The sequence below is a fragment of the Cavia porcellus genome, unplaced genomic scaffold (assembly GCF_034190915.1).
Source record: "Cavia porcellus strain 051 isolate PalLab524CR breed Dunkin Hartley unplaced genomic scaffold, mCavPor4.1 scaffold_5, whole genome shotgun sequence".
Classification (NCBI taxonomy): domain Eukaryota; kingdom Metazoa; phylum Chordata; class Mammalia; order Rodentia; family Caviidae; genus Cavia; species Cavia porcellus.
The window spans coordinates 66,320,816-66,337,063 of NW_026947488.1; the positions used below are offsets into that span (position 1 = coordinate 66,320,816).

Consider the following 16,248-nt stretch of genomic DNA (forward strand, 5'->3'; position numbering starts at 1 on the left):
GAATTCTGGCATCGCTGCTTCCAGGAAACCCAAACCTAGCGTCTTCTGACCCGTTTCGTGTAGCCTCATGATCCATTTACTCCTGGCTTCACTGGCCAGACTGAGTGTTCTTATTTTTGTCTTAACTTTTTAAAATATAAAAAACAAAACAAAACCAACAAACAGAAACCTTGCACTTCTAACATCCACAGAAACAGAAAGAAGCGTATTTTTTTAAAAAAACATAGCTTCAAGAATTGCCAGCATTTTGCCCACTTTGTTCTACTCATTCTCCTTAGCACCACCCCAAATATTTTAGAGCAAATTCTAGGTCTTACATCATTTCCCCTACAAATACTTTCCCACACTTCAGCTGTGAGCTTCAAGATAGCCAAACAGTATGTCTTCTATTCTGTGTCCTGTGTCCTTACCACTTAAGATGGTGCTCGACACATCTTGGCTCTCAGATGGTATTATTTTGAATCGAATGAAGAAATTGCTCAATTACTCAATCAGTTGACTTAGGTTTTAGAACCGAGGCTACTAATTATCAGGGGGACCTCGGAAGATAAGCAGCTAGTATGAACTCACAGTGTTTGCACCTCAGGTGCCTGTCCTGCTGCCTGAGATTTCTAGGAGGCTCTGGAATTAATCCATCTTCTTCATCCTATAAGGTAGATTTATTTTTAGCCAAACATCTTTGATTTTTCAATTAAACCGTATTTTGAGGTGACCTTGGAGAAGGAAGGCTATTAAGATATGGATTTTACCTTTGCTAGGTTCATATTTGGTTTATAATTGATGCGGTTTTTTATAATGCAGTATTTACTTCAGCCAAAATGATTTTGACCAAAAAGAATAAAGGATAGAACATATCCAAGCATTTTTTTAATACCATCTTTCTATTCCTGGTAATGGTATTCTAACTGCACAAATGAAAAGTAATTGAATGTTTGTTTTCGTTCCAGCAGCCATGGTCATGTTTAAAACCCTAAATTACATATCCTTTGAAGGGAACTTGAGACCCAGAGTGTGCCTGATGTGGCATTTCTAGTTCTTAAAAAAAAAAAAAAAAAAACACATACACACACACACACACACACACACAGGTCAGCACTGGGGCTCTGACAATCTCTTTTGGTGGACTTGTAGCTTGTCAAAGTGTCTTTAACATGTTCATTTTTCTTTTTAGTTCAGAAATGGGATTTACCATACTGTAATGGGAACTTCTTATTAACTTGTACTGTCTTCAGAATCATGGTCATTTTATCAAGGTCAATTTGAGTTAGTAGAGTTTCTATTTGTTTGCTGCTTAATCAGGAATTCAAAGTAATACTTCTACTTCTAGGTTTAAGATTTTTCTACTCTGTGGCTTTAGCACAGGGACTAAAGCTGTGCCAAGAAGACAGCTGATGACAGTACCTGTTGTATGTTCAGCTTGCATAGGGCAGCTATTCCCATGGAAGAATTTTTGGTAGTTGGGTTTCATCATGATGCATGTTGAGCCAAGAGCACTTTTTCCTTGGAAGGTGATGGGATTTGAGAGATAAGTGAGGTTAGGAGATGAGGGAGCCATTATGCCTAGCACCTCCCCTGCCAATGCAGCAGTGAATCATCCTATGGATTTTATTTTCGGGACTGGGAGTGAGCAGTCTGTGGGGCTTTGCTTTGGGCCCAGAACCCTGGCTGTGGCTGACATGACTAGCATATTGTGATGTGGTGTCTGAAGGAGCTGCAGGAGACTCCAGCAGTAGGCACAAAGCTCCTGGGTGGGGACACATGGGATGATGACAGGACAGGAACCCAAGGTTTGCATGACTTCCTGCAAGGCTGTGTAAGCCCCCAAGCTGGCATTGCAGACCAGAAAGGGAGCTGTGGAGAGCTGAGACTGGCAGGAGTTGGACCACTGTAAAGAAGCTGTTGACTGGAAAGAGCTGGAAAGGAGCACTTGACTAGTAATTCCTGACTTTTGGAAGTGGGACAGACAAGCTGAGGCCGATGTTCCAGGCTGGAAAACCTAGGGCAAGGCAGGACACAGTTGAGTCAGCACCAAGGAAAGTTCGTTGTAGTGGAGGAGCCAAAATGTGGCTGCAGATTTGACCATCTTCCCAGATGGATGGGGTTGGGTTGGTGGACAGAAGAGTGGCTATTGGCCAAAAAAGCCGTAGCACAGAGCCAGAGCCACAGTTCAGGAGAAAGGACAAATCTTTGTGTAGAGGTAGGCATAGAAGTCTATGTGACCTCTCCAGTCACCTGGGCCAGGTGTCTGCCCATTGCAATATCTGCTCCTCACTACCTTCTGTTCTTTCATGCTTGTTATGTCTTACATGAAACCCCAAAGCCTTATGAGGTCATAGATGGGGCTTTTCAGAGGTGGCTGGATCAAAGACATGATACTGGGATTGACTCACTTTATAGTGCTAGGATTAAGGATGTGAAACTATGTGCCTTAAGGGCAGGTACCCTGGTAAGAGATAAAAGACAAAAAAGCAGTGGTTATAGGTTGTCACTTGTTGCTTGCTTTTGCTGCTTTCTGTCTTATGCCTGTCATGTACTGTTACCCCTCTGTGATGCCCCTCTGCCATGCCACTCTGCCTTAGTGCCAGCCAACTGTGAACTGCAACCTCTACAGTCTGTGAGCTAAATAAACCTTTCCTCCTTTCACTTTGTCTCAGTAGTGAGAAAAGTAACTAAGACAATTCTCTTATCACCAGTCTTCTGTACGAAGCCAGTCACTTGCCAGAACATTTGGAAAACAAGCAGCAGAGCCAGGAATTAAGCACAGATCTGTGAGTCTCTGGAGCCCCATCTTTCCCACTACATTAGGGGTTCTTTCAGACCCTTCTACTGAAGAAGTGTCCACAGTGGAGAAATACCCACAGCGGCAGAACTGTACACTCTGGTTCCTGCATGGGATAATCACACACACACACGCACATGCACACACACACACACACACACACACCCCTTGGGAAACTACTTCCAGCTACCAACACAAGCTTCTTCAAATACATGCAAATTTTGGATTATGTCATCATTATTTAGCCAATTTTTAAAACTAGGAACAAAGCCTGTCCTTCATTTCTATACCTTCTAATGAAATACACTCCAGAAGATGGCATGTGTTCTTCCCAGGGTTTGGCATCCTTCTGCGTTGTGTAACATACCTAGGGTTGTGATTACACCAGGCCAGTTACCAGCACAAGTGACTGTGCTCTGACTGTGCTGGAAAATTCAGGAGAATCAGAAGAAGGAGGGTACTGAATCTCAGAGGGACGTCCCCACTGTTTATCAATAAAAAGCCATAGATGGGCATAAATGACAGGAGTCCAAAGACTAGACTAGTAAAGCAGTTGAATGATCCTAGCCATCTGGTTAACCCAACAAATGCTCAGTATTTTACATGTGAACTAAATATAGCCCCTTTCCCCAAAAGCACTCAGTATATTAAAGAATCACAAGAAGATAAGAGATTTGCATGTGGAGCCTGCAAATGTGATTATGGAAATCTAGGTCTTAGTTTTGAATATGCTGGAAAAGATATAAAGCATTTTCTCTTTATTGTATCCGTTGGTTTCTGCTTTGCATCAAGCTCCCAAAATGTATTAGTTTAAAACAACAACCATGATCTTTGCTTTCACTTCTGTAGGTCCGCCACTTGGTTCTTCTAAGCAGGGCATCCTCTACTGATAGCAGTCAGCTTATGACTTAGCTGGAACCTGATGGTCTAGGGTGGCTTCTCTCACATGTTCGATGAGTGGTAGGTAGACTGGTTGCTTGAAGACAGAAACTGCTTGTCTTTGTGCTACATGGGTTTTTCATCCTCCAGGAAAGGAACCTGGACATCCTTATATGTTGTCTGTGTTCCAGAAGTAACAAAGAAAGACAAGCCCAAATCCATAAGTACATTTCAAGCCTCTGCTTGCAGCACAGCTGCTGTTGTCCCATTGGCCAAAACAAATCCCTTCTCCATGCTGAAAGTTGGTGTGGGAGGAGGCTGTACCTGGGCATGAATACAGAAAAATGGGAGCAAATTGGGGGCAATTACTGCAGTAAACTCACCATGCTATAGTTAACCCAACATGTAGCAGTTGTTTCTACCTGATGCTGATCCAGGGGCAGTGCTGAAGTACATTATGGTTAGCTTCTATATGAAAAGGCAGTGACAGCCAAAGGCATAGGAAATCAGCATAGCTGTTTGGTGGCTACACTTGCCAACCTCTGATGTGGGAAATTCCCTGAGAAGCAAAGTTACTGAAGGGCCAGGTGTGGACCAGCTGCACAAGGAAGCCCTGCCCCTCCTACATGCAAATGTAGAACCACCTAGAGGCAGGTCTGTGTCTGAGGCAAGGTGTTAAAGCTTGGGACCCCATGTGATCTCTCAAGTGTCCTAATTACTTTTCATTCACTGCTGAGACAAAATACCAGCACCCAAAGTTAAAGGAGAAAAAGTTTATTTAGCTCACAGTTTGGAAAGGTTTCAGTCAGTAATTGGGCCGGCTCCAAGGCAGGGTGGCATGGCAGAGGAACAACAGTTCATGACATCAGAAGATAGCAAAAGTGGCAATAAAAAGCAAGACAAGGCTCTTTCTGACCCTGTATCCAATCTACTAGGATTAGAATGGTGCCAGTGCAATCAGTGGACTGATCCAGCAATCACCTGCCCTTAACCCCAGCATTGCACTATGAATTAATCACCGTATAAACCGTATGAACACCTGAGTTTTTGGAGGGACATCTAGGTGTAAACCATAACACCAAGCCTAGGGCCCACAGATAGAATGTGAACCAGAGCTGCAGAGAGAGAGTTGAGGGTGAGGATACATGAATGTTGAGTGCTTATATACACAGAGGAACCAAAAACCTTGTCAAGAAACTCCATCCTAAACCCTGTTTCCCAGGAGAAAGAAAGCAATAACAAAATGAACAGAAAAGAAAACTAACAATAACTGTTATCTCCAGGTGCTGGGATTATACTTGGTTTGAGTTCGGTTCTAACAATATCCTGAGGTAACTAGCACAAAATTCCAGATGAGGAAATGGATTCAGGGAGGCCAAGTAACTAGCCTAAATCACTGAATCTGTGAAATGTTTGACGACAGCACTGTGGATTTCTCTGCACCTGGCTGCCCACATGGTTCCATAACACATGGCATCATGAAGCAGCAGTTCTGCTTCTAACGTGACCCTTTTCACAGGAGAACTTGGAAAGAACCCAAAGGCCATTTTCCAGGCAGCAACCCTAGGAGGTGTTCATGGAAAGGACAATGAAAGTGTTCACAGATGGCCTGCAGAGAAGGTGATGGGGGAAACCATGAAGAAATGCCCAGTGTAAACCCCCAAACAATTAAATTTTCTTTGAACTCTCTCCATTATCTATACTCCTCTGTCTACCTTCTCAACTCCAAAATTAAAAGGAACACTTTCTAACCAGGCCATTGATGGTATAGGTCCTGTTGGGAATGATGGCTGAGCCACTGAGGCCTGTAGTATTTGTAGGCATAGAGGCTGTTGAGGTAGAGTGTCTGAGAAGTGAATTTGTTCTGTGTTGATTGCCAAGTTGGGAGTGGAATTGTTGGGTGGGTATGCAGAACTCTAGTGGCCTAGAGATCTTATGCAAACATCCTGGTACCATCACTTAAGTTTGTGCCCCTGACTTTCAGGGTTCTGTTTGTGCACCAGAACTGCAGTGCCCACCTGGCAGAGTATAAGCCAGCAGTGCCAGGGGCCCATGTGGCAGCTGGCTTGCTCTCTGTTCAGTGAATGGGAGTCCAAGGAAATGGGTGACATGAGAAGTTAGGAGCCCTCGACTCTATTTGAGGGACTTCTCCTGCCACAAGATGGGAAAATAGCCAAGAGACTCCATCAGCATTCCACTCAAGTGGAGTGTGGCCAGATGACCATAGGCACATCCGTGTTTATCCTCTGGGATGTTGGCCAAACAGAAAAGTCTTTTGATAGAAAGTCTGGAAGGTCCCTTTTAAAGAAATGGTTTTCAAATACCCTTGCAGGGCCCATAAGGAAAGACTGGGAAAGAAGGGCTTATAGAGCTCTGGCTCCTGCTTCTGGTTTCCATGATACAGTTCACCCCACATATGCAATTCAGTGGCCTCCAGTGTATTCAGAGTTGGACAATCCTCACAACACTAGCAGATTGAGCTTTTATCTGGTTCTGTCTATCGGAGGGGAAGATCCAAGTTGAAAATAGCTATTACTATCTTTTTTTTTTTTTTTTTTTTTAGCTATTACTATCTTACTGCAGTTTCAGAACCTTTTGTAAAAAGACTGGTTCTCAAAACCCCAAGGAGAACTAGGAAATAAAGCTGATAGGTAAGACTGATAGGATATAGCATTCGACACTTTTTTCACAGGTGGGACATTTAGGGTTGTATTCAGCATTTTTTAAATCCTTTTGTGTTGTTCCAATGTGGTTAGAGAGAATTAGAGTGGGCAGGATGGGGCTGCAGGAAGATTTAATGATGCAACTGAAATAAGCTCAGTGGTCCAGAGTGAGAGAGGCCTCTACTAGCTGAAACAGTTAGTCAGAGTAGGAGCAAAGCCTCTAGCACCTTCCAACCTTCCCTGCCATGTTACACTGATTGATGTTCAGATTCATGATCCCAATCAGAGAAGACCAGTCGTCTTAGCAAAAGCTCACCCATAAAGAATGAAGATTAAAGGTTGGAGGTGGTTTGTAGTGGGGTTCACATGAAGTGCTGTTGTCTAGCACATTGTAAATGCTCAATAAATATCCTTTATGTTTTTCTTTGGAAATGTCATTCATGTAAAATACTTACTCCCTGTTGATGTCAGTATTTGCAAACTGGTTTCCTCATATTGGCTGGATGGGAGTGTTCTCATTTTGGCTTATTTGGGGGCAAAGACTCACAGAGTACGTGATTATTCTACAGCTAAGGATTCTTGTCTCCCTGCCAGAGAACTGGGCTAACTGGATTATTTGCAGTTGACAAACTTGGTTTTCCACCCTGAACTTGTCATCTCTGCTTTATTCACAGGACTGGTTCCCAATTTGAGGTGAAATCATGAAGAGGAAATAGAACAAGTAATAATGCTTTTCCGTAATCGCTTCTTGCTGCTGCTGGCCCTGGCTGCACTGCTGGCCTTCCTTAGCCTCAGCCTTCAGTTCTGTGAGTCCCGCGGGTGTCATTGGCTCTGGGAAGGGAGGGGCCTCCTTGGGAAATACAGGGCCCAAGTTTGTGGGAAACACAGAGGCCCCAAAGCCTTTGTTTTTTAAATAAATAGTGAGGTTTAAAACAAAGGGACCTCTTTACTGTCAATCTTTGCATTATTTTATATTTATCTTATCATGGCAGGTAATTGCAAACAGGAACCTTAAACCACTGGGTAATGCTCTTTTGACTATGAAGGACCCACAAGAACTCTCATAAGCTCTGTGACAAGTTTTTTACTTCTCCACAAATTCCTATACTACCTCATTGCTCCCAGGATGTTAGCTCAGATGCCCAAGGCATCTGACACTCAGGCAGACACTGAGCAGCCCCATGTCACTTCTCTTGTCAAGCCACACAGAGCAAAGGTGGTTGTCCTGTAGTTGGCTCCTTGAGAATTGAGTATCCATTGAGTGTTCAGTAATATGCAAGGCTGAAGTTAGGTGGGTCAGGGTGGAGAGATTAGATGCTGGTATCAAACTCAGGTGGCTGGGCATGGGAAAGGCAGAGAGACCAGAGCTCTCCGGTAAAGCCAGTTCACAGACCTCTCCATCTAGTATCCTTTACTGAGATTCCTGTCCTCATGTTGGTCATGCCCAACAAGTGACCATCCTCAAGCACAGGTCAGCCCAGTCTCCTTGGTTGTGGCCTATATGTAGTGGCCTGTGGTCATCTGTAACTTACTCTCTGCAGGGGCAGCCTCTGTCAAGCCCAGCTCCTGCCACTCTCTGCTGGCAGTCCCCTGGCCCTCTCTCCAGTCCCCCATCCTTAATTTTTCTCTTCTAAGAACCTTCTATGGATGCCCAAGGGTGTGGTGCTTCTGTGATACACATTAGGATCCCCTGAACCTGATCCCATCCTTCACTAACCATGCAGCGTCAACATTTTCCATGCTTGTGTCATTTCCTTCCACAAGACGGTCTGGTTTGAGAGCAGGGACCTTCTCCTGTTTCCCTTTGTCTCCTAGGAACCAGCACTTCTGACCAGCACACAGTAAATATCTTGTGAACATTTCTAAGGCAGGCTGGCCCTTACTCCTTCTCCCTCTGTACTTGAAGCTGAGAAAATATCTGAACAGTGGGGAGAGTTTTGCTGTCACCCGAGTACTTTTATTTTACCACCTCACCTTGATAGTTGGGAGACAAAGCTTTAGCACACTGCCGGCGATGGCTGGGTGTGGAGGTAGCATTTCGGTGACAGTTTGAGTGACATAAAGGGGAGCAGGTGGCTCAGTGAGTGGAATGTGGTGAGTGCAGAGGGACGTGGGGAGACTTGGCATCAGGAGTAGTGGTTTGGAAAGTGGAGGCTTCTAGCATTTTGCCTGATTTACCTTCAGTGTGACATACTCCCAGGCACACCTCCAGTGCATATGACAGGCTATTTCCAGTAATGACGAGACCTAAAAATACTCATTTATCCTTCTAGAATTGGAAAAGAAGAGAAAGTTGGTGTAAGAAATTTAAACCAAGCATGGTGACACACGCCTGTCACCCCAGCACTCTGGGAAGTTGAGGCAGCAGTGTCACAAGAGCTCAGTGTGGAGAACTTAGAGACCCTCTCTCAAAATTAAGAAAAAAAGGGGGAGGGCTGTAAATAGGCTTTGGGTTCAATCCCTAGTACCACACACACACACACACACACACACATTCACTCACTCACTCACACAGTTTAAAAGTACTCCAGATGGTTAATGAACCAGAAAATATGAATCTTTTCCAAGAAGTATGCTTTTCTTTCAGTAGTTTGTTTATAACTTTGCATTAAAAATTTTCCATCCTTTGGCCAAAAAGGTCTGATGTTACAGCAAACAGAGCATATCCTGAATCACTGACAGGTTCCAAGAGGTGAATGTGGGTTCTTGTGTTTGCTGCATTTCTCTGGCGTGAGCTGGTCTGTGCGTCACTGAATGGGCCTGTGTGTCTTGCTTATATAACTCTTCTGAAAGTACCTCTGTTTTAAGAGAGCCAATTTTCAGCCACATTTTTTTTTAAGGAAAATTTTTCAGGATAAATTAGCCTGACTGGATCTGAGCACTTTGCTCTGGGATGCGTTGGAGTTCGGATAGTAAGAAATGGACTTTCTTACTACTCTTCTGCTTCTAGGTAAACTGTGGCTTTGGAATTTCCTTGTTTCTACAGAAATAGAATTCATTTGTTTCACTACTTAATGCTTTATTGGCTGCTTGTTATTGTGGTACAAGAAACTGCACTAATTTGTAGTACAAAGATTTATGTTTAAATAACATTTATGTTTTCATTCTTACCATAAAATAGATGGACTTTTCTTCATCACTTCTTTTAACTACTTTTTAAAAACTAAGTTAACACATATAATTACTTTAATAGATCTGAGGTCGTCAAATATGACTTAATTTTCTTGTGCTTTAAGTTTAATAAACAGAATGGTTTTGTTTTCTGAAATATTGTAAATTTTATTTTGTCTTAGTAGTTTTCTTCTGGTGTTTTGAATGTGGAAAAGTTATGACTTAGGTTTGGATTCAGAAATCAGATTGTTTAAATAAGCATTTCTTCCTCTGGGTACAGAAAGTACGTAGTGAACCCACGCGTATTTATTGAGTACTTAGCGTGTGCTTGACATTGTGACGGTGGAGATGGTAGGGAAGGGTTACAAAAAGATTTATTCAGTTTAGAGTTTTGCAAAATATGTCCACCTTAAATGTAACTAATGGCTTACTGTATGCTAATAGTCCTTAACTTTAAAAAGTCCTTTGTTTTGTATGTTGTCGTTAAAATACATATGAGTAGAGGAATATTTGTCAAATTGAAAGATGCCTTTTTTTTTTTTTTTGCAACAGGGAAAGACTGCTGGTATGTGAAGGCTTATGAGTCATTAGTTATATTTCTGATTTTTCTGCTCATCCGTAATCATCCACTTTCTTGCTGTACTGGTGGATTTCCTTAATGCTTATTGTACGTTCATTTCTCCGTGTTCCAACTGGCATTCCCAAAATGGTGGCATGGCACAGACTCGTGAATCACGGCCTTGGGTTTGACTGTCAGCTTCTCCCCCAAGCAGCGGGCTTTCCTGTTTGCTCTTCTGTAAATCAGCTCATTATTATGGGTTTTCATGCTTGGTTAAGAACAAAAATTGGGAGGGAAACTTATGGCTCATGGAAGCCTTGGTTTCTTTTGTAAAATAGAGTTAGTCATTCTTATTTTTGCAAGGTTAGTGTGAGAACTGAGGACTTTTGGGTACTTTTGAACTTCTGGGAAAATCCTTGGCATAGCCAACAATCAGTCTTTTAAACAAACCAGACAAAAAATAAATAAATAAATAAACAAACCAGACAGATTCCCATCATATCATCCTCAGAAACCAGGGCTCTTGGAGTTCTATAAGACTCTCTATAAGACCTCAGCACTTCAGCTGTTTGGGGGGGGAGGGGTAGCTTTTGAATCATAATACCCATTTATTTGTTTTAATCTGGGTGCATTGGTTATAAGGAACACATAGGACCTATATTGGGGATCACTTCTTGGCCAGGGCCCCAACTGACCTGAGCAAATTGAAAGGTGGATGGAACATTCAGATTCCTTGGTAGGGTAGGAGAGATATGTAACCTGCAGATGTGGAAGCCAGGGTTGTTTTTAGTAATTAAAGTGCTCCATTTGCAAAAGGAATCAGACCTGTTCTGCATGATCCAGATGAACAGTGATGGAACTTCCCAAAGCCAGCACCATGCAGAAGTAGAGGGGTGCTGTGTTCTCCATCACTGGAGTCTACAACCTCCAGAGTGTGGAATTAGGCAACTGTCTGGTCCCAATCCCATTTAAAATCTCTTCAGCGCTGCCATTTTATGAATTTTATCTTTCCTTGATGCAGTACTGTGAGCATGTAAAGTTCAGTTCTTTAGCAAATGATGTTTGAGTTTCCAAACTGGGCTGAGAGTTCTCTCAGGGGCCACAAGGAGTGCTCCATGCGGTGAAGGAATTCAGGAGTGGACTCTTGGAATACAGAGTGCAGGACACCAGGCAGATGGGCCATGTGGTGGGAAAGAGCCAGCCTGCCATGGCCCCATCCCTGAGCTGCCACTCACCAGCTGTTATCTTCCCACCCCATTCCTCTGTTTCTTGCTCTGTAAAATGGGGCTGGTAATTGTCTCTCCCTCATGGAGTTGTAAGGATTCAGTGAGCTAGTGTCCACCAGACACCAGGCATGGTGCCTGGCACATAGTAATCATGACTCCTATTTGCTAAATCAAATGAGCTGGAGATCATTTGCGGCAGGGAGTTTGGGGAGGAGGAAGACAAGAACCCAGACCGGTCCGGAGTGTCAGGTGGCATCCAGGCTCATCTTTGAAGAATGGGAATTAGCTGAGGAGGAAGCTAAAGAGGATGAGGTAGGCATGCAGGGACACAGGTGAGAGGGCAGAACCAGATTAGCCACCTTTATGTAGCTTTAAAGTTGAACGAAACACTGAGGTCTGCCTGCTCCCCATCCCTTGCTATCCTAAAGGTGAGTCCAAAGACCTGGATGAGAACCTGAGGAGCTTGTTTAAAATGCCTGCTTCTGCACTGAAAAAGAACAGTTTGTGCCTCTCCCTGCAGAATCAGAATCTAGGTGGGAGTGGACTCCAGAGATCTACATTGTAAACAAGCTCCTGGGTGTGGCTGGTGCCCAGAGTATGTGAACTACCATCCATCTGGGGGTGATGAGAGGGTGCTGCTGGCTAATGCAACTCAGAGGCCGTTGTGTTTCTGCAGTAAAAGGCTGTGTGTGGATGGCCTGGGTGGAAGTGTTAGCTCTGAAAGGAAGAAGCAAAGCCATGAAGCATCATGGTGATGCAGTGGGGCTTTCTAGCTGGTTGGTTGGTAGTAGCGGGCAGGATAATTTGTCTATGGCTCCTGGACATCTGGCAAGGGGAGGCAATAGATGCTTCATTCACCCATGCACCCATTAGGTAATGTCTGTCTCCACCTGCAAGAAGTATAGAGAAGGCTGAAGGAAATGTCCAGAATGTAGGCAGAGAGGTCACCACCCAGGGCTGGTGGCTGCCTGGGCTCTGAAAGAGTGCTCAGAACAGGAAGAAAGCTAGACAGGGCCCAACAGCAGGACAAGCTGGACAGCACAGGAAGAAGAGAGAGGGATGCTAGTGAGGGGCACCATGACCCTGGAGGTACCTGAGGGCTGTGGGTACAGTGTCTGCCTAAGAGGCGACCCATGGTCTGATATTCATGACTGGGACCACATCTCCTGGAAGCATGTGAAAGCTGCTTCAGACCAGCAGCCTGTGAACTTGTTTTGTTTGGCTCAGTGAGTATTTGTAGATTTTCAAATTTACTTACCAATTCACATAAACTTCTTTAAAAAGTCAGTCTCTCCAGCATGCTGAGCACCCTCCGCAGTCCCTAGCAGAGACATCTGGGAAGTCAGGCAGCTGAGCAGAGGCTGTCCACTTTGAGGAGTGCGTGCCCTGTGTCCCCCAAGTCCTACCCAGTCCCTGTCAGCATCAAACTATGTGCCCTGTGGCAGGGACAGAGAGAACAGCCAGCAGGGGCCCAGGGACAGAAGAGGTCTGGAAGCCGCAGGAGGCACGGAACCTTCTCAGGTGGGCAGCTGAGGAGCCCCACCGTAACCAGCACCCTCTCAGTCTCTCTCCATCTCTCTCTCTTTCTGCATGTGTATATGTGTGTGTGTGTGTGTGTGTGTGTGTGTGTGTGTGTGTGTGTGTGTGTGTAGTTTCCTGGTACCTCTCTTACCTGCAAAGCCATCATTATTCTTGTTCTGTTATTCACCCCATACCATTTGTAGTGCATTATATCTGATGTCTGCTAGAAAAGGGAGAACAGTGTAGAAATGCAAACTGCTTCTGCCTGGGAAAGTGAGGAGCCCTGGAAGGAGCAGGGCGCCAGGACCCTCCTCTGCCTTGGTGGTCCAACCCCTCACTTCTTCAGCCTCAGCAGGGTCTTCATAGGTGGGTGTTAGCATTTGCACTTCCAACCCTGCAGGACCCCGAAAGTCCAGGATGGGTGGTGGTATGATTTCGCTGAGGCACACATTTGGATAAAGATAGCAAGGGGTAAACTCGTTGGCTGCAGAGCAAGCCAGGTCTTGCTGCCAGCCACTGGCCTCTGTCGTGCTCTGTTCTCTGTCTTGTGTGTATTTTATGGAGAAGAGCATGTGTACCACGGTGCTGTGTGTGTATTTGCGGATTCTTGGAGATCTTACTTTGTTTTCATTGCAAAGGTTTGAAAATGTAAACCTTTATAATGTCAGGGCCCTTGTATTCTCTACACAGATTGAATGCCCCTTATGCAAACTGCTTGGGAGCAAAAATGTTTGGGAGTTTGGGTTTTGGAGTATTTTCATAAACACAATGAGATATCGTGGGGATAAGACTCACATTTAAATGTGAAATTAATTTTTGTTTTATATGTACTTTATATATACAACCTGAAGATAATTTTATATAATGTTCTTAATTTGTTTGCAAAACACTTTCACAATGTGGAATTTTCTACTTGTGGCGTCAGGTCAGTAGTGCTCATTCTGGATTCTGGGTTTTCAGATTAGAGCTGCTTAACCTGCACAACTGGACTGAAAGCACAGTAAGCTTCCTCCTGGGCCCTTTTGGTTTCCCATACTGCAGGAATTGAAAATAATAGCTCATATTTCTAATCCAGGAGTTCTGACAAACTTTATCCCATCAATAGCTTTTCAGTTTTAAATTTAGCAATTTTTTATTAACTTTTATCCTTTTTTTTTTTTTTTTTTTTTTTTTTGTCTTTTTCCTTTTTATCAGTACCGGGGATCAAACTCGTGACTGCCTGCTTGCAAGGCAGGCGCTTATGCTGCTGAGCTAAATCCCCAGCCCTAGTGGTTCCTTGTTTTTGAGGAGAGGAAACCCTCAGGGCTCGTTAGTAAAAACTGAAAGTGTTGGTAAATAGAGTCCGCGGATTCAGTGCAGTGCCCAGAGACAGCAAGACTCAAGGGAGAGAGACATAGTAGGAGACACCTACTGACTGTATCACTGGCATGCTGGTGGAAAGGAATGAGCCAAGGCCACACACCACTGGCATTTGAATAGGAGAGGTGTGCACCAGCTGAGCCACCTGGCAGCCCCACTCCCAGGCTTCTGCCCTGGTGACCTTGAAGGGAGGCCAGTGGTAATGAGAGGGAGCTGATGTCTTCCTAGGTCTTCCAGGTGGGGCTAGAGGAGGTGAGGGGAAGCCTGAATCCCCTCTGGAGGGTGCAGTCAGGCATGCACTGGGAGACAGCTCTGAGGCATCTTCTGTCCTCTGTCCTCACCACTAGTATACGTGGCAGACCACCCCTCTGCCTTCTCAGGGCCCAGGCTTAGGGCTGCCATATGCAAGAAAGCAGGGAGTCAGCCATGAAGAACAACCCCTCTCTGTGATTGACTGGTTTGGCCTCCAGCGGGGCCCCCTATGCTCCCTGCCCTCCCTTTTCCCTGTGTCACCTGAGGGGCCGGATCACAGCCAGGCTCTGCTTTGCCCAGCCCCGGCGGATGGTCAGCTTTTGTAGGTTGTCCCCACAGACCCTGTGGCACAGACCCCACCCTCAGCCATAGGGTCTCTTTCCTGAGGTGGCCTCCCCGAAGTGCCCTGCCCACCTGACTAGCTCACCCTTTTCACTTTCAACCCAGAAGGCAGCCAGCCCCCAGGTCACCTCAGTGAGGCACAAACCTCTGACTCACAGGAAACTTACTGCTCTTGGAGGAATGGGGAACAGACTTGGGCCTTAAATGACTCCTCTACCAGCATTACAACCAAACAAGGGCAAAAACACAAGTTGGCCCTTGTAGGACAGTCAGCTACATATAGACATTGAAACAGTCAGTGCAGAATTTTCTGGGTGTTAGGATTAAGGATGATTTTCCTTTTTTTTTTACACTGTAGTGTTGAATGACTATTTTAGGATGAACTCATGTTTATATGAAGTGTAAAGATCCCTTTTTATTTAAAGTAAAAATGTGTTAACAGTCTCAAGGGTGCTGAAGTTGGAAATCCAGTTCTGAGCACATTAAGTTTGTAACCTGAACCCATGGATTTCGTAATTGCTGGAGTCTTATGAACTCCCAGAAATCAAATTTACAAGATTTTGAGTCTGATTTTCTTTCAATAATAATAGATTTTACCAGATTTCCAAATGTGAGAACAGGGGCACTTAGATCCAAGAAGGTGAGGGAGACAGGGTCTTTGCGTAGTTTCTATTTGAGGCCCATTCCAATCATCTCTGTTACTTTCAGTCTCTGTCAAGGAATGTTCGAGGCTCACATCATCTAGACCAATAGGTCTATTAGGTTGTGGCCAGTTACCAGCAGCCCTCTGAGGAATGCAGGGTTTCCTGAGCTATCTAGCTGCAACTGGGGTGTTATCTTAGGCCACAGTGGGAAGCCCGTACTTTTGTAATAAGTGAATAAACGTAAGACCCAGTAACAAATGCTGAAGAGGAGTCAGGCAGGGAGGTGATAAGACCTTGCAGATAATCTTGGGTGAGGAGCTCCTGCCCTCTAGGATGTGCTGGGTCCCCAACCCTGCCATAGCTCCCTGACCCCCTAAATGTGATGAGGCTCAGCAGAGGTATTTAGTAAATTTATCTCCAGTGTGGTTTACCATGAGGCAACATTAAGAATTGGAGAACACAAGAAAAGTTGGTGATGTGTCCTGGCCCAAAGTGGATAGGTCACAAAGAGACTCATAGATTCAGCTGTTTGATCAATGTTGTCCATGTAAAACTAAGCATCTCATAGTCTGCTAACATGCACTTAACTTCCACTAAACTCATACGACTCTAAATGACTGAAGGCAGATAACATAACTGTGAGCGCTGTGTTGTGGTCCTGGTTTTCTCTGGCAATTACAGCATACATTTCTAGATTCCATGCAGGGTGGAGACAGGGTGGGCATTTAAGATAATTTAGTGGGCCGAGGAGCCCTGAGGGAATTGTGGGAATGGACTGTTAGAGCAAATCATTATTCTTTGGCAGACCTATGAGGAGAGAGAGTTCCAGAGCCTTTTAGATTATCAGGAGGAAGAAATTGGAGAGATGAGGTGACAAGAGTGGGGATTTTCAAGCTTATGAGCAGTGCCATCA

At 44.6% G+C, this 16,248-nt stretch overlaps 1 protein-coding gene across 4 annotated transcripts in view; it reads left to right on the forward strand.

The window, feature by feature from the left end:
• The window catches only part of Pxylp1 (2-phosphoxylose phosphatase 1), a 57,677-nt gene that overhangs the window by 19,814 nt on the left and 21,615 nt on the right, over positions 1 to 16,248 (forward strand). For 3 of the 4 annotated variants that reach the window (XM_063249089.1, XM_063249091.1, XM_063249090.1), the window contains exon 2: positions 6,996 to 7,127. In XM_063249089.1, coding sequence (XP_063105159.1) covers positions 7,049 to 7,127 — 79 coding nt within the window. In that variant the 5' untranslated portion in view covers positions 6,996 to 7,048. Of the gene's footprint in view, positions 1 to 6,995; positions 7,128 to 8,813; positions 9,272 to 16,248 lie in introns of those variants that run through there. The other variant, XM_013159980.3, reaches the window with a different exon arrangement.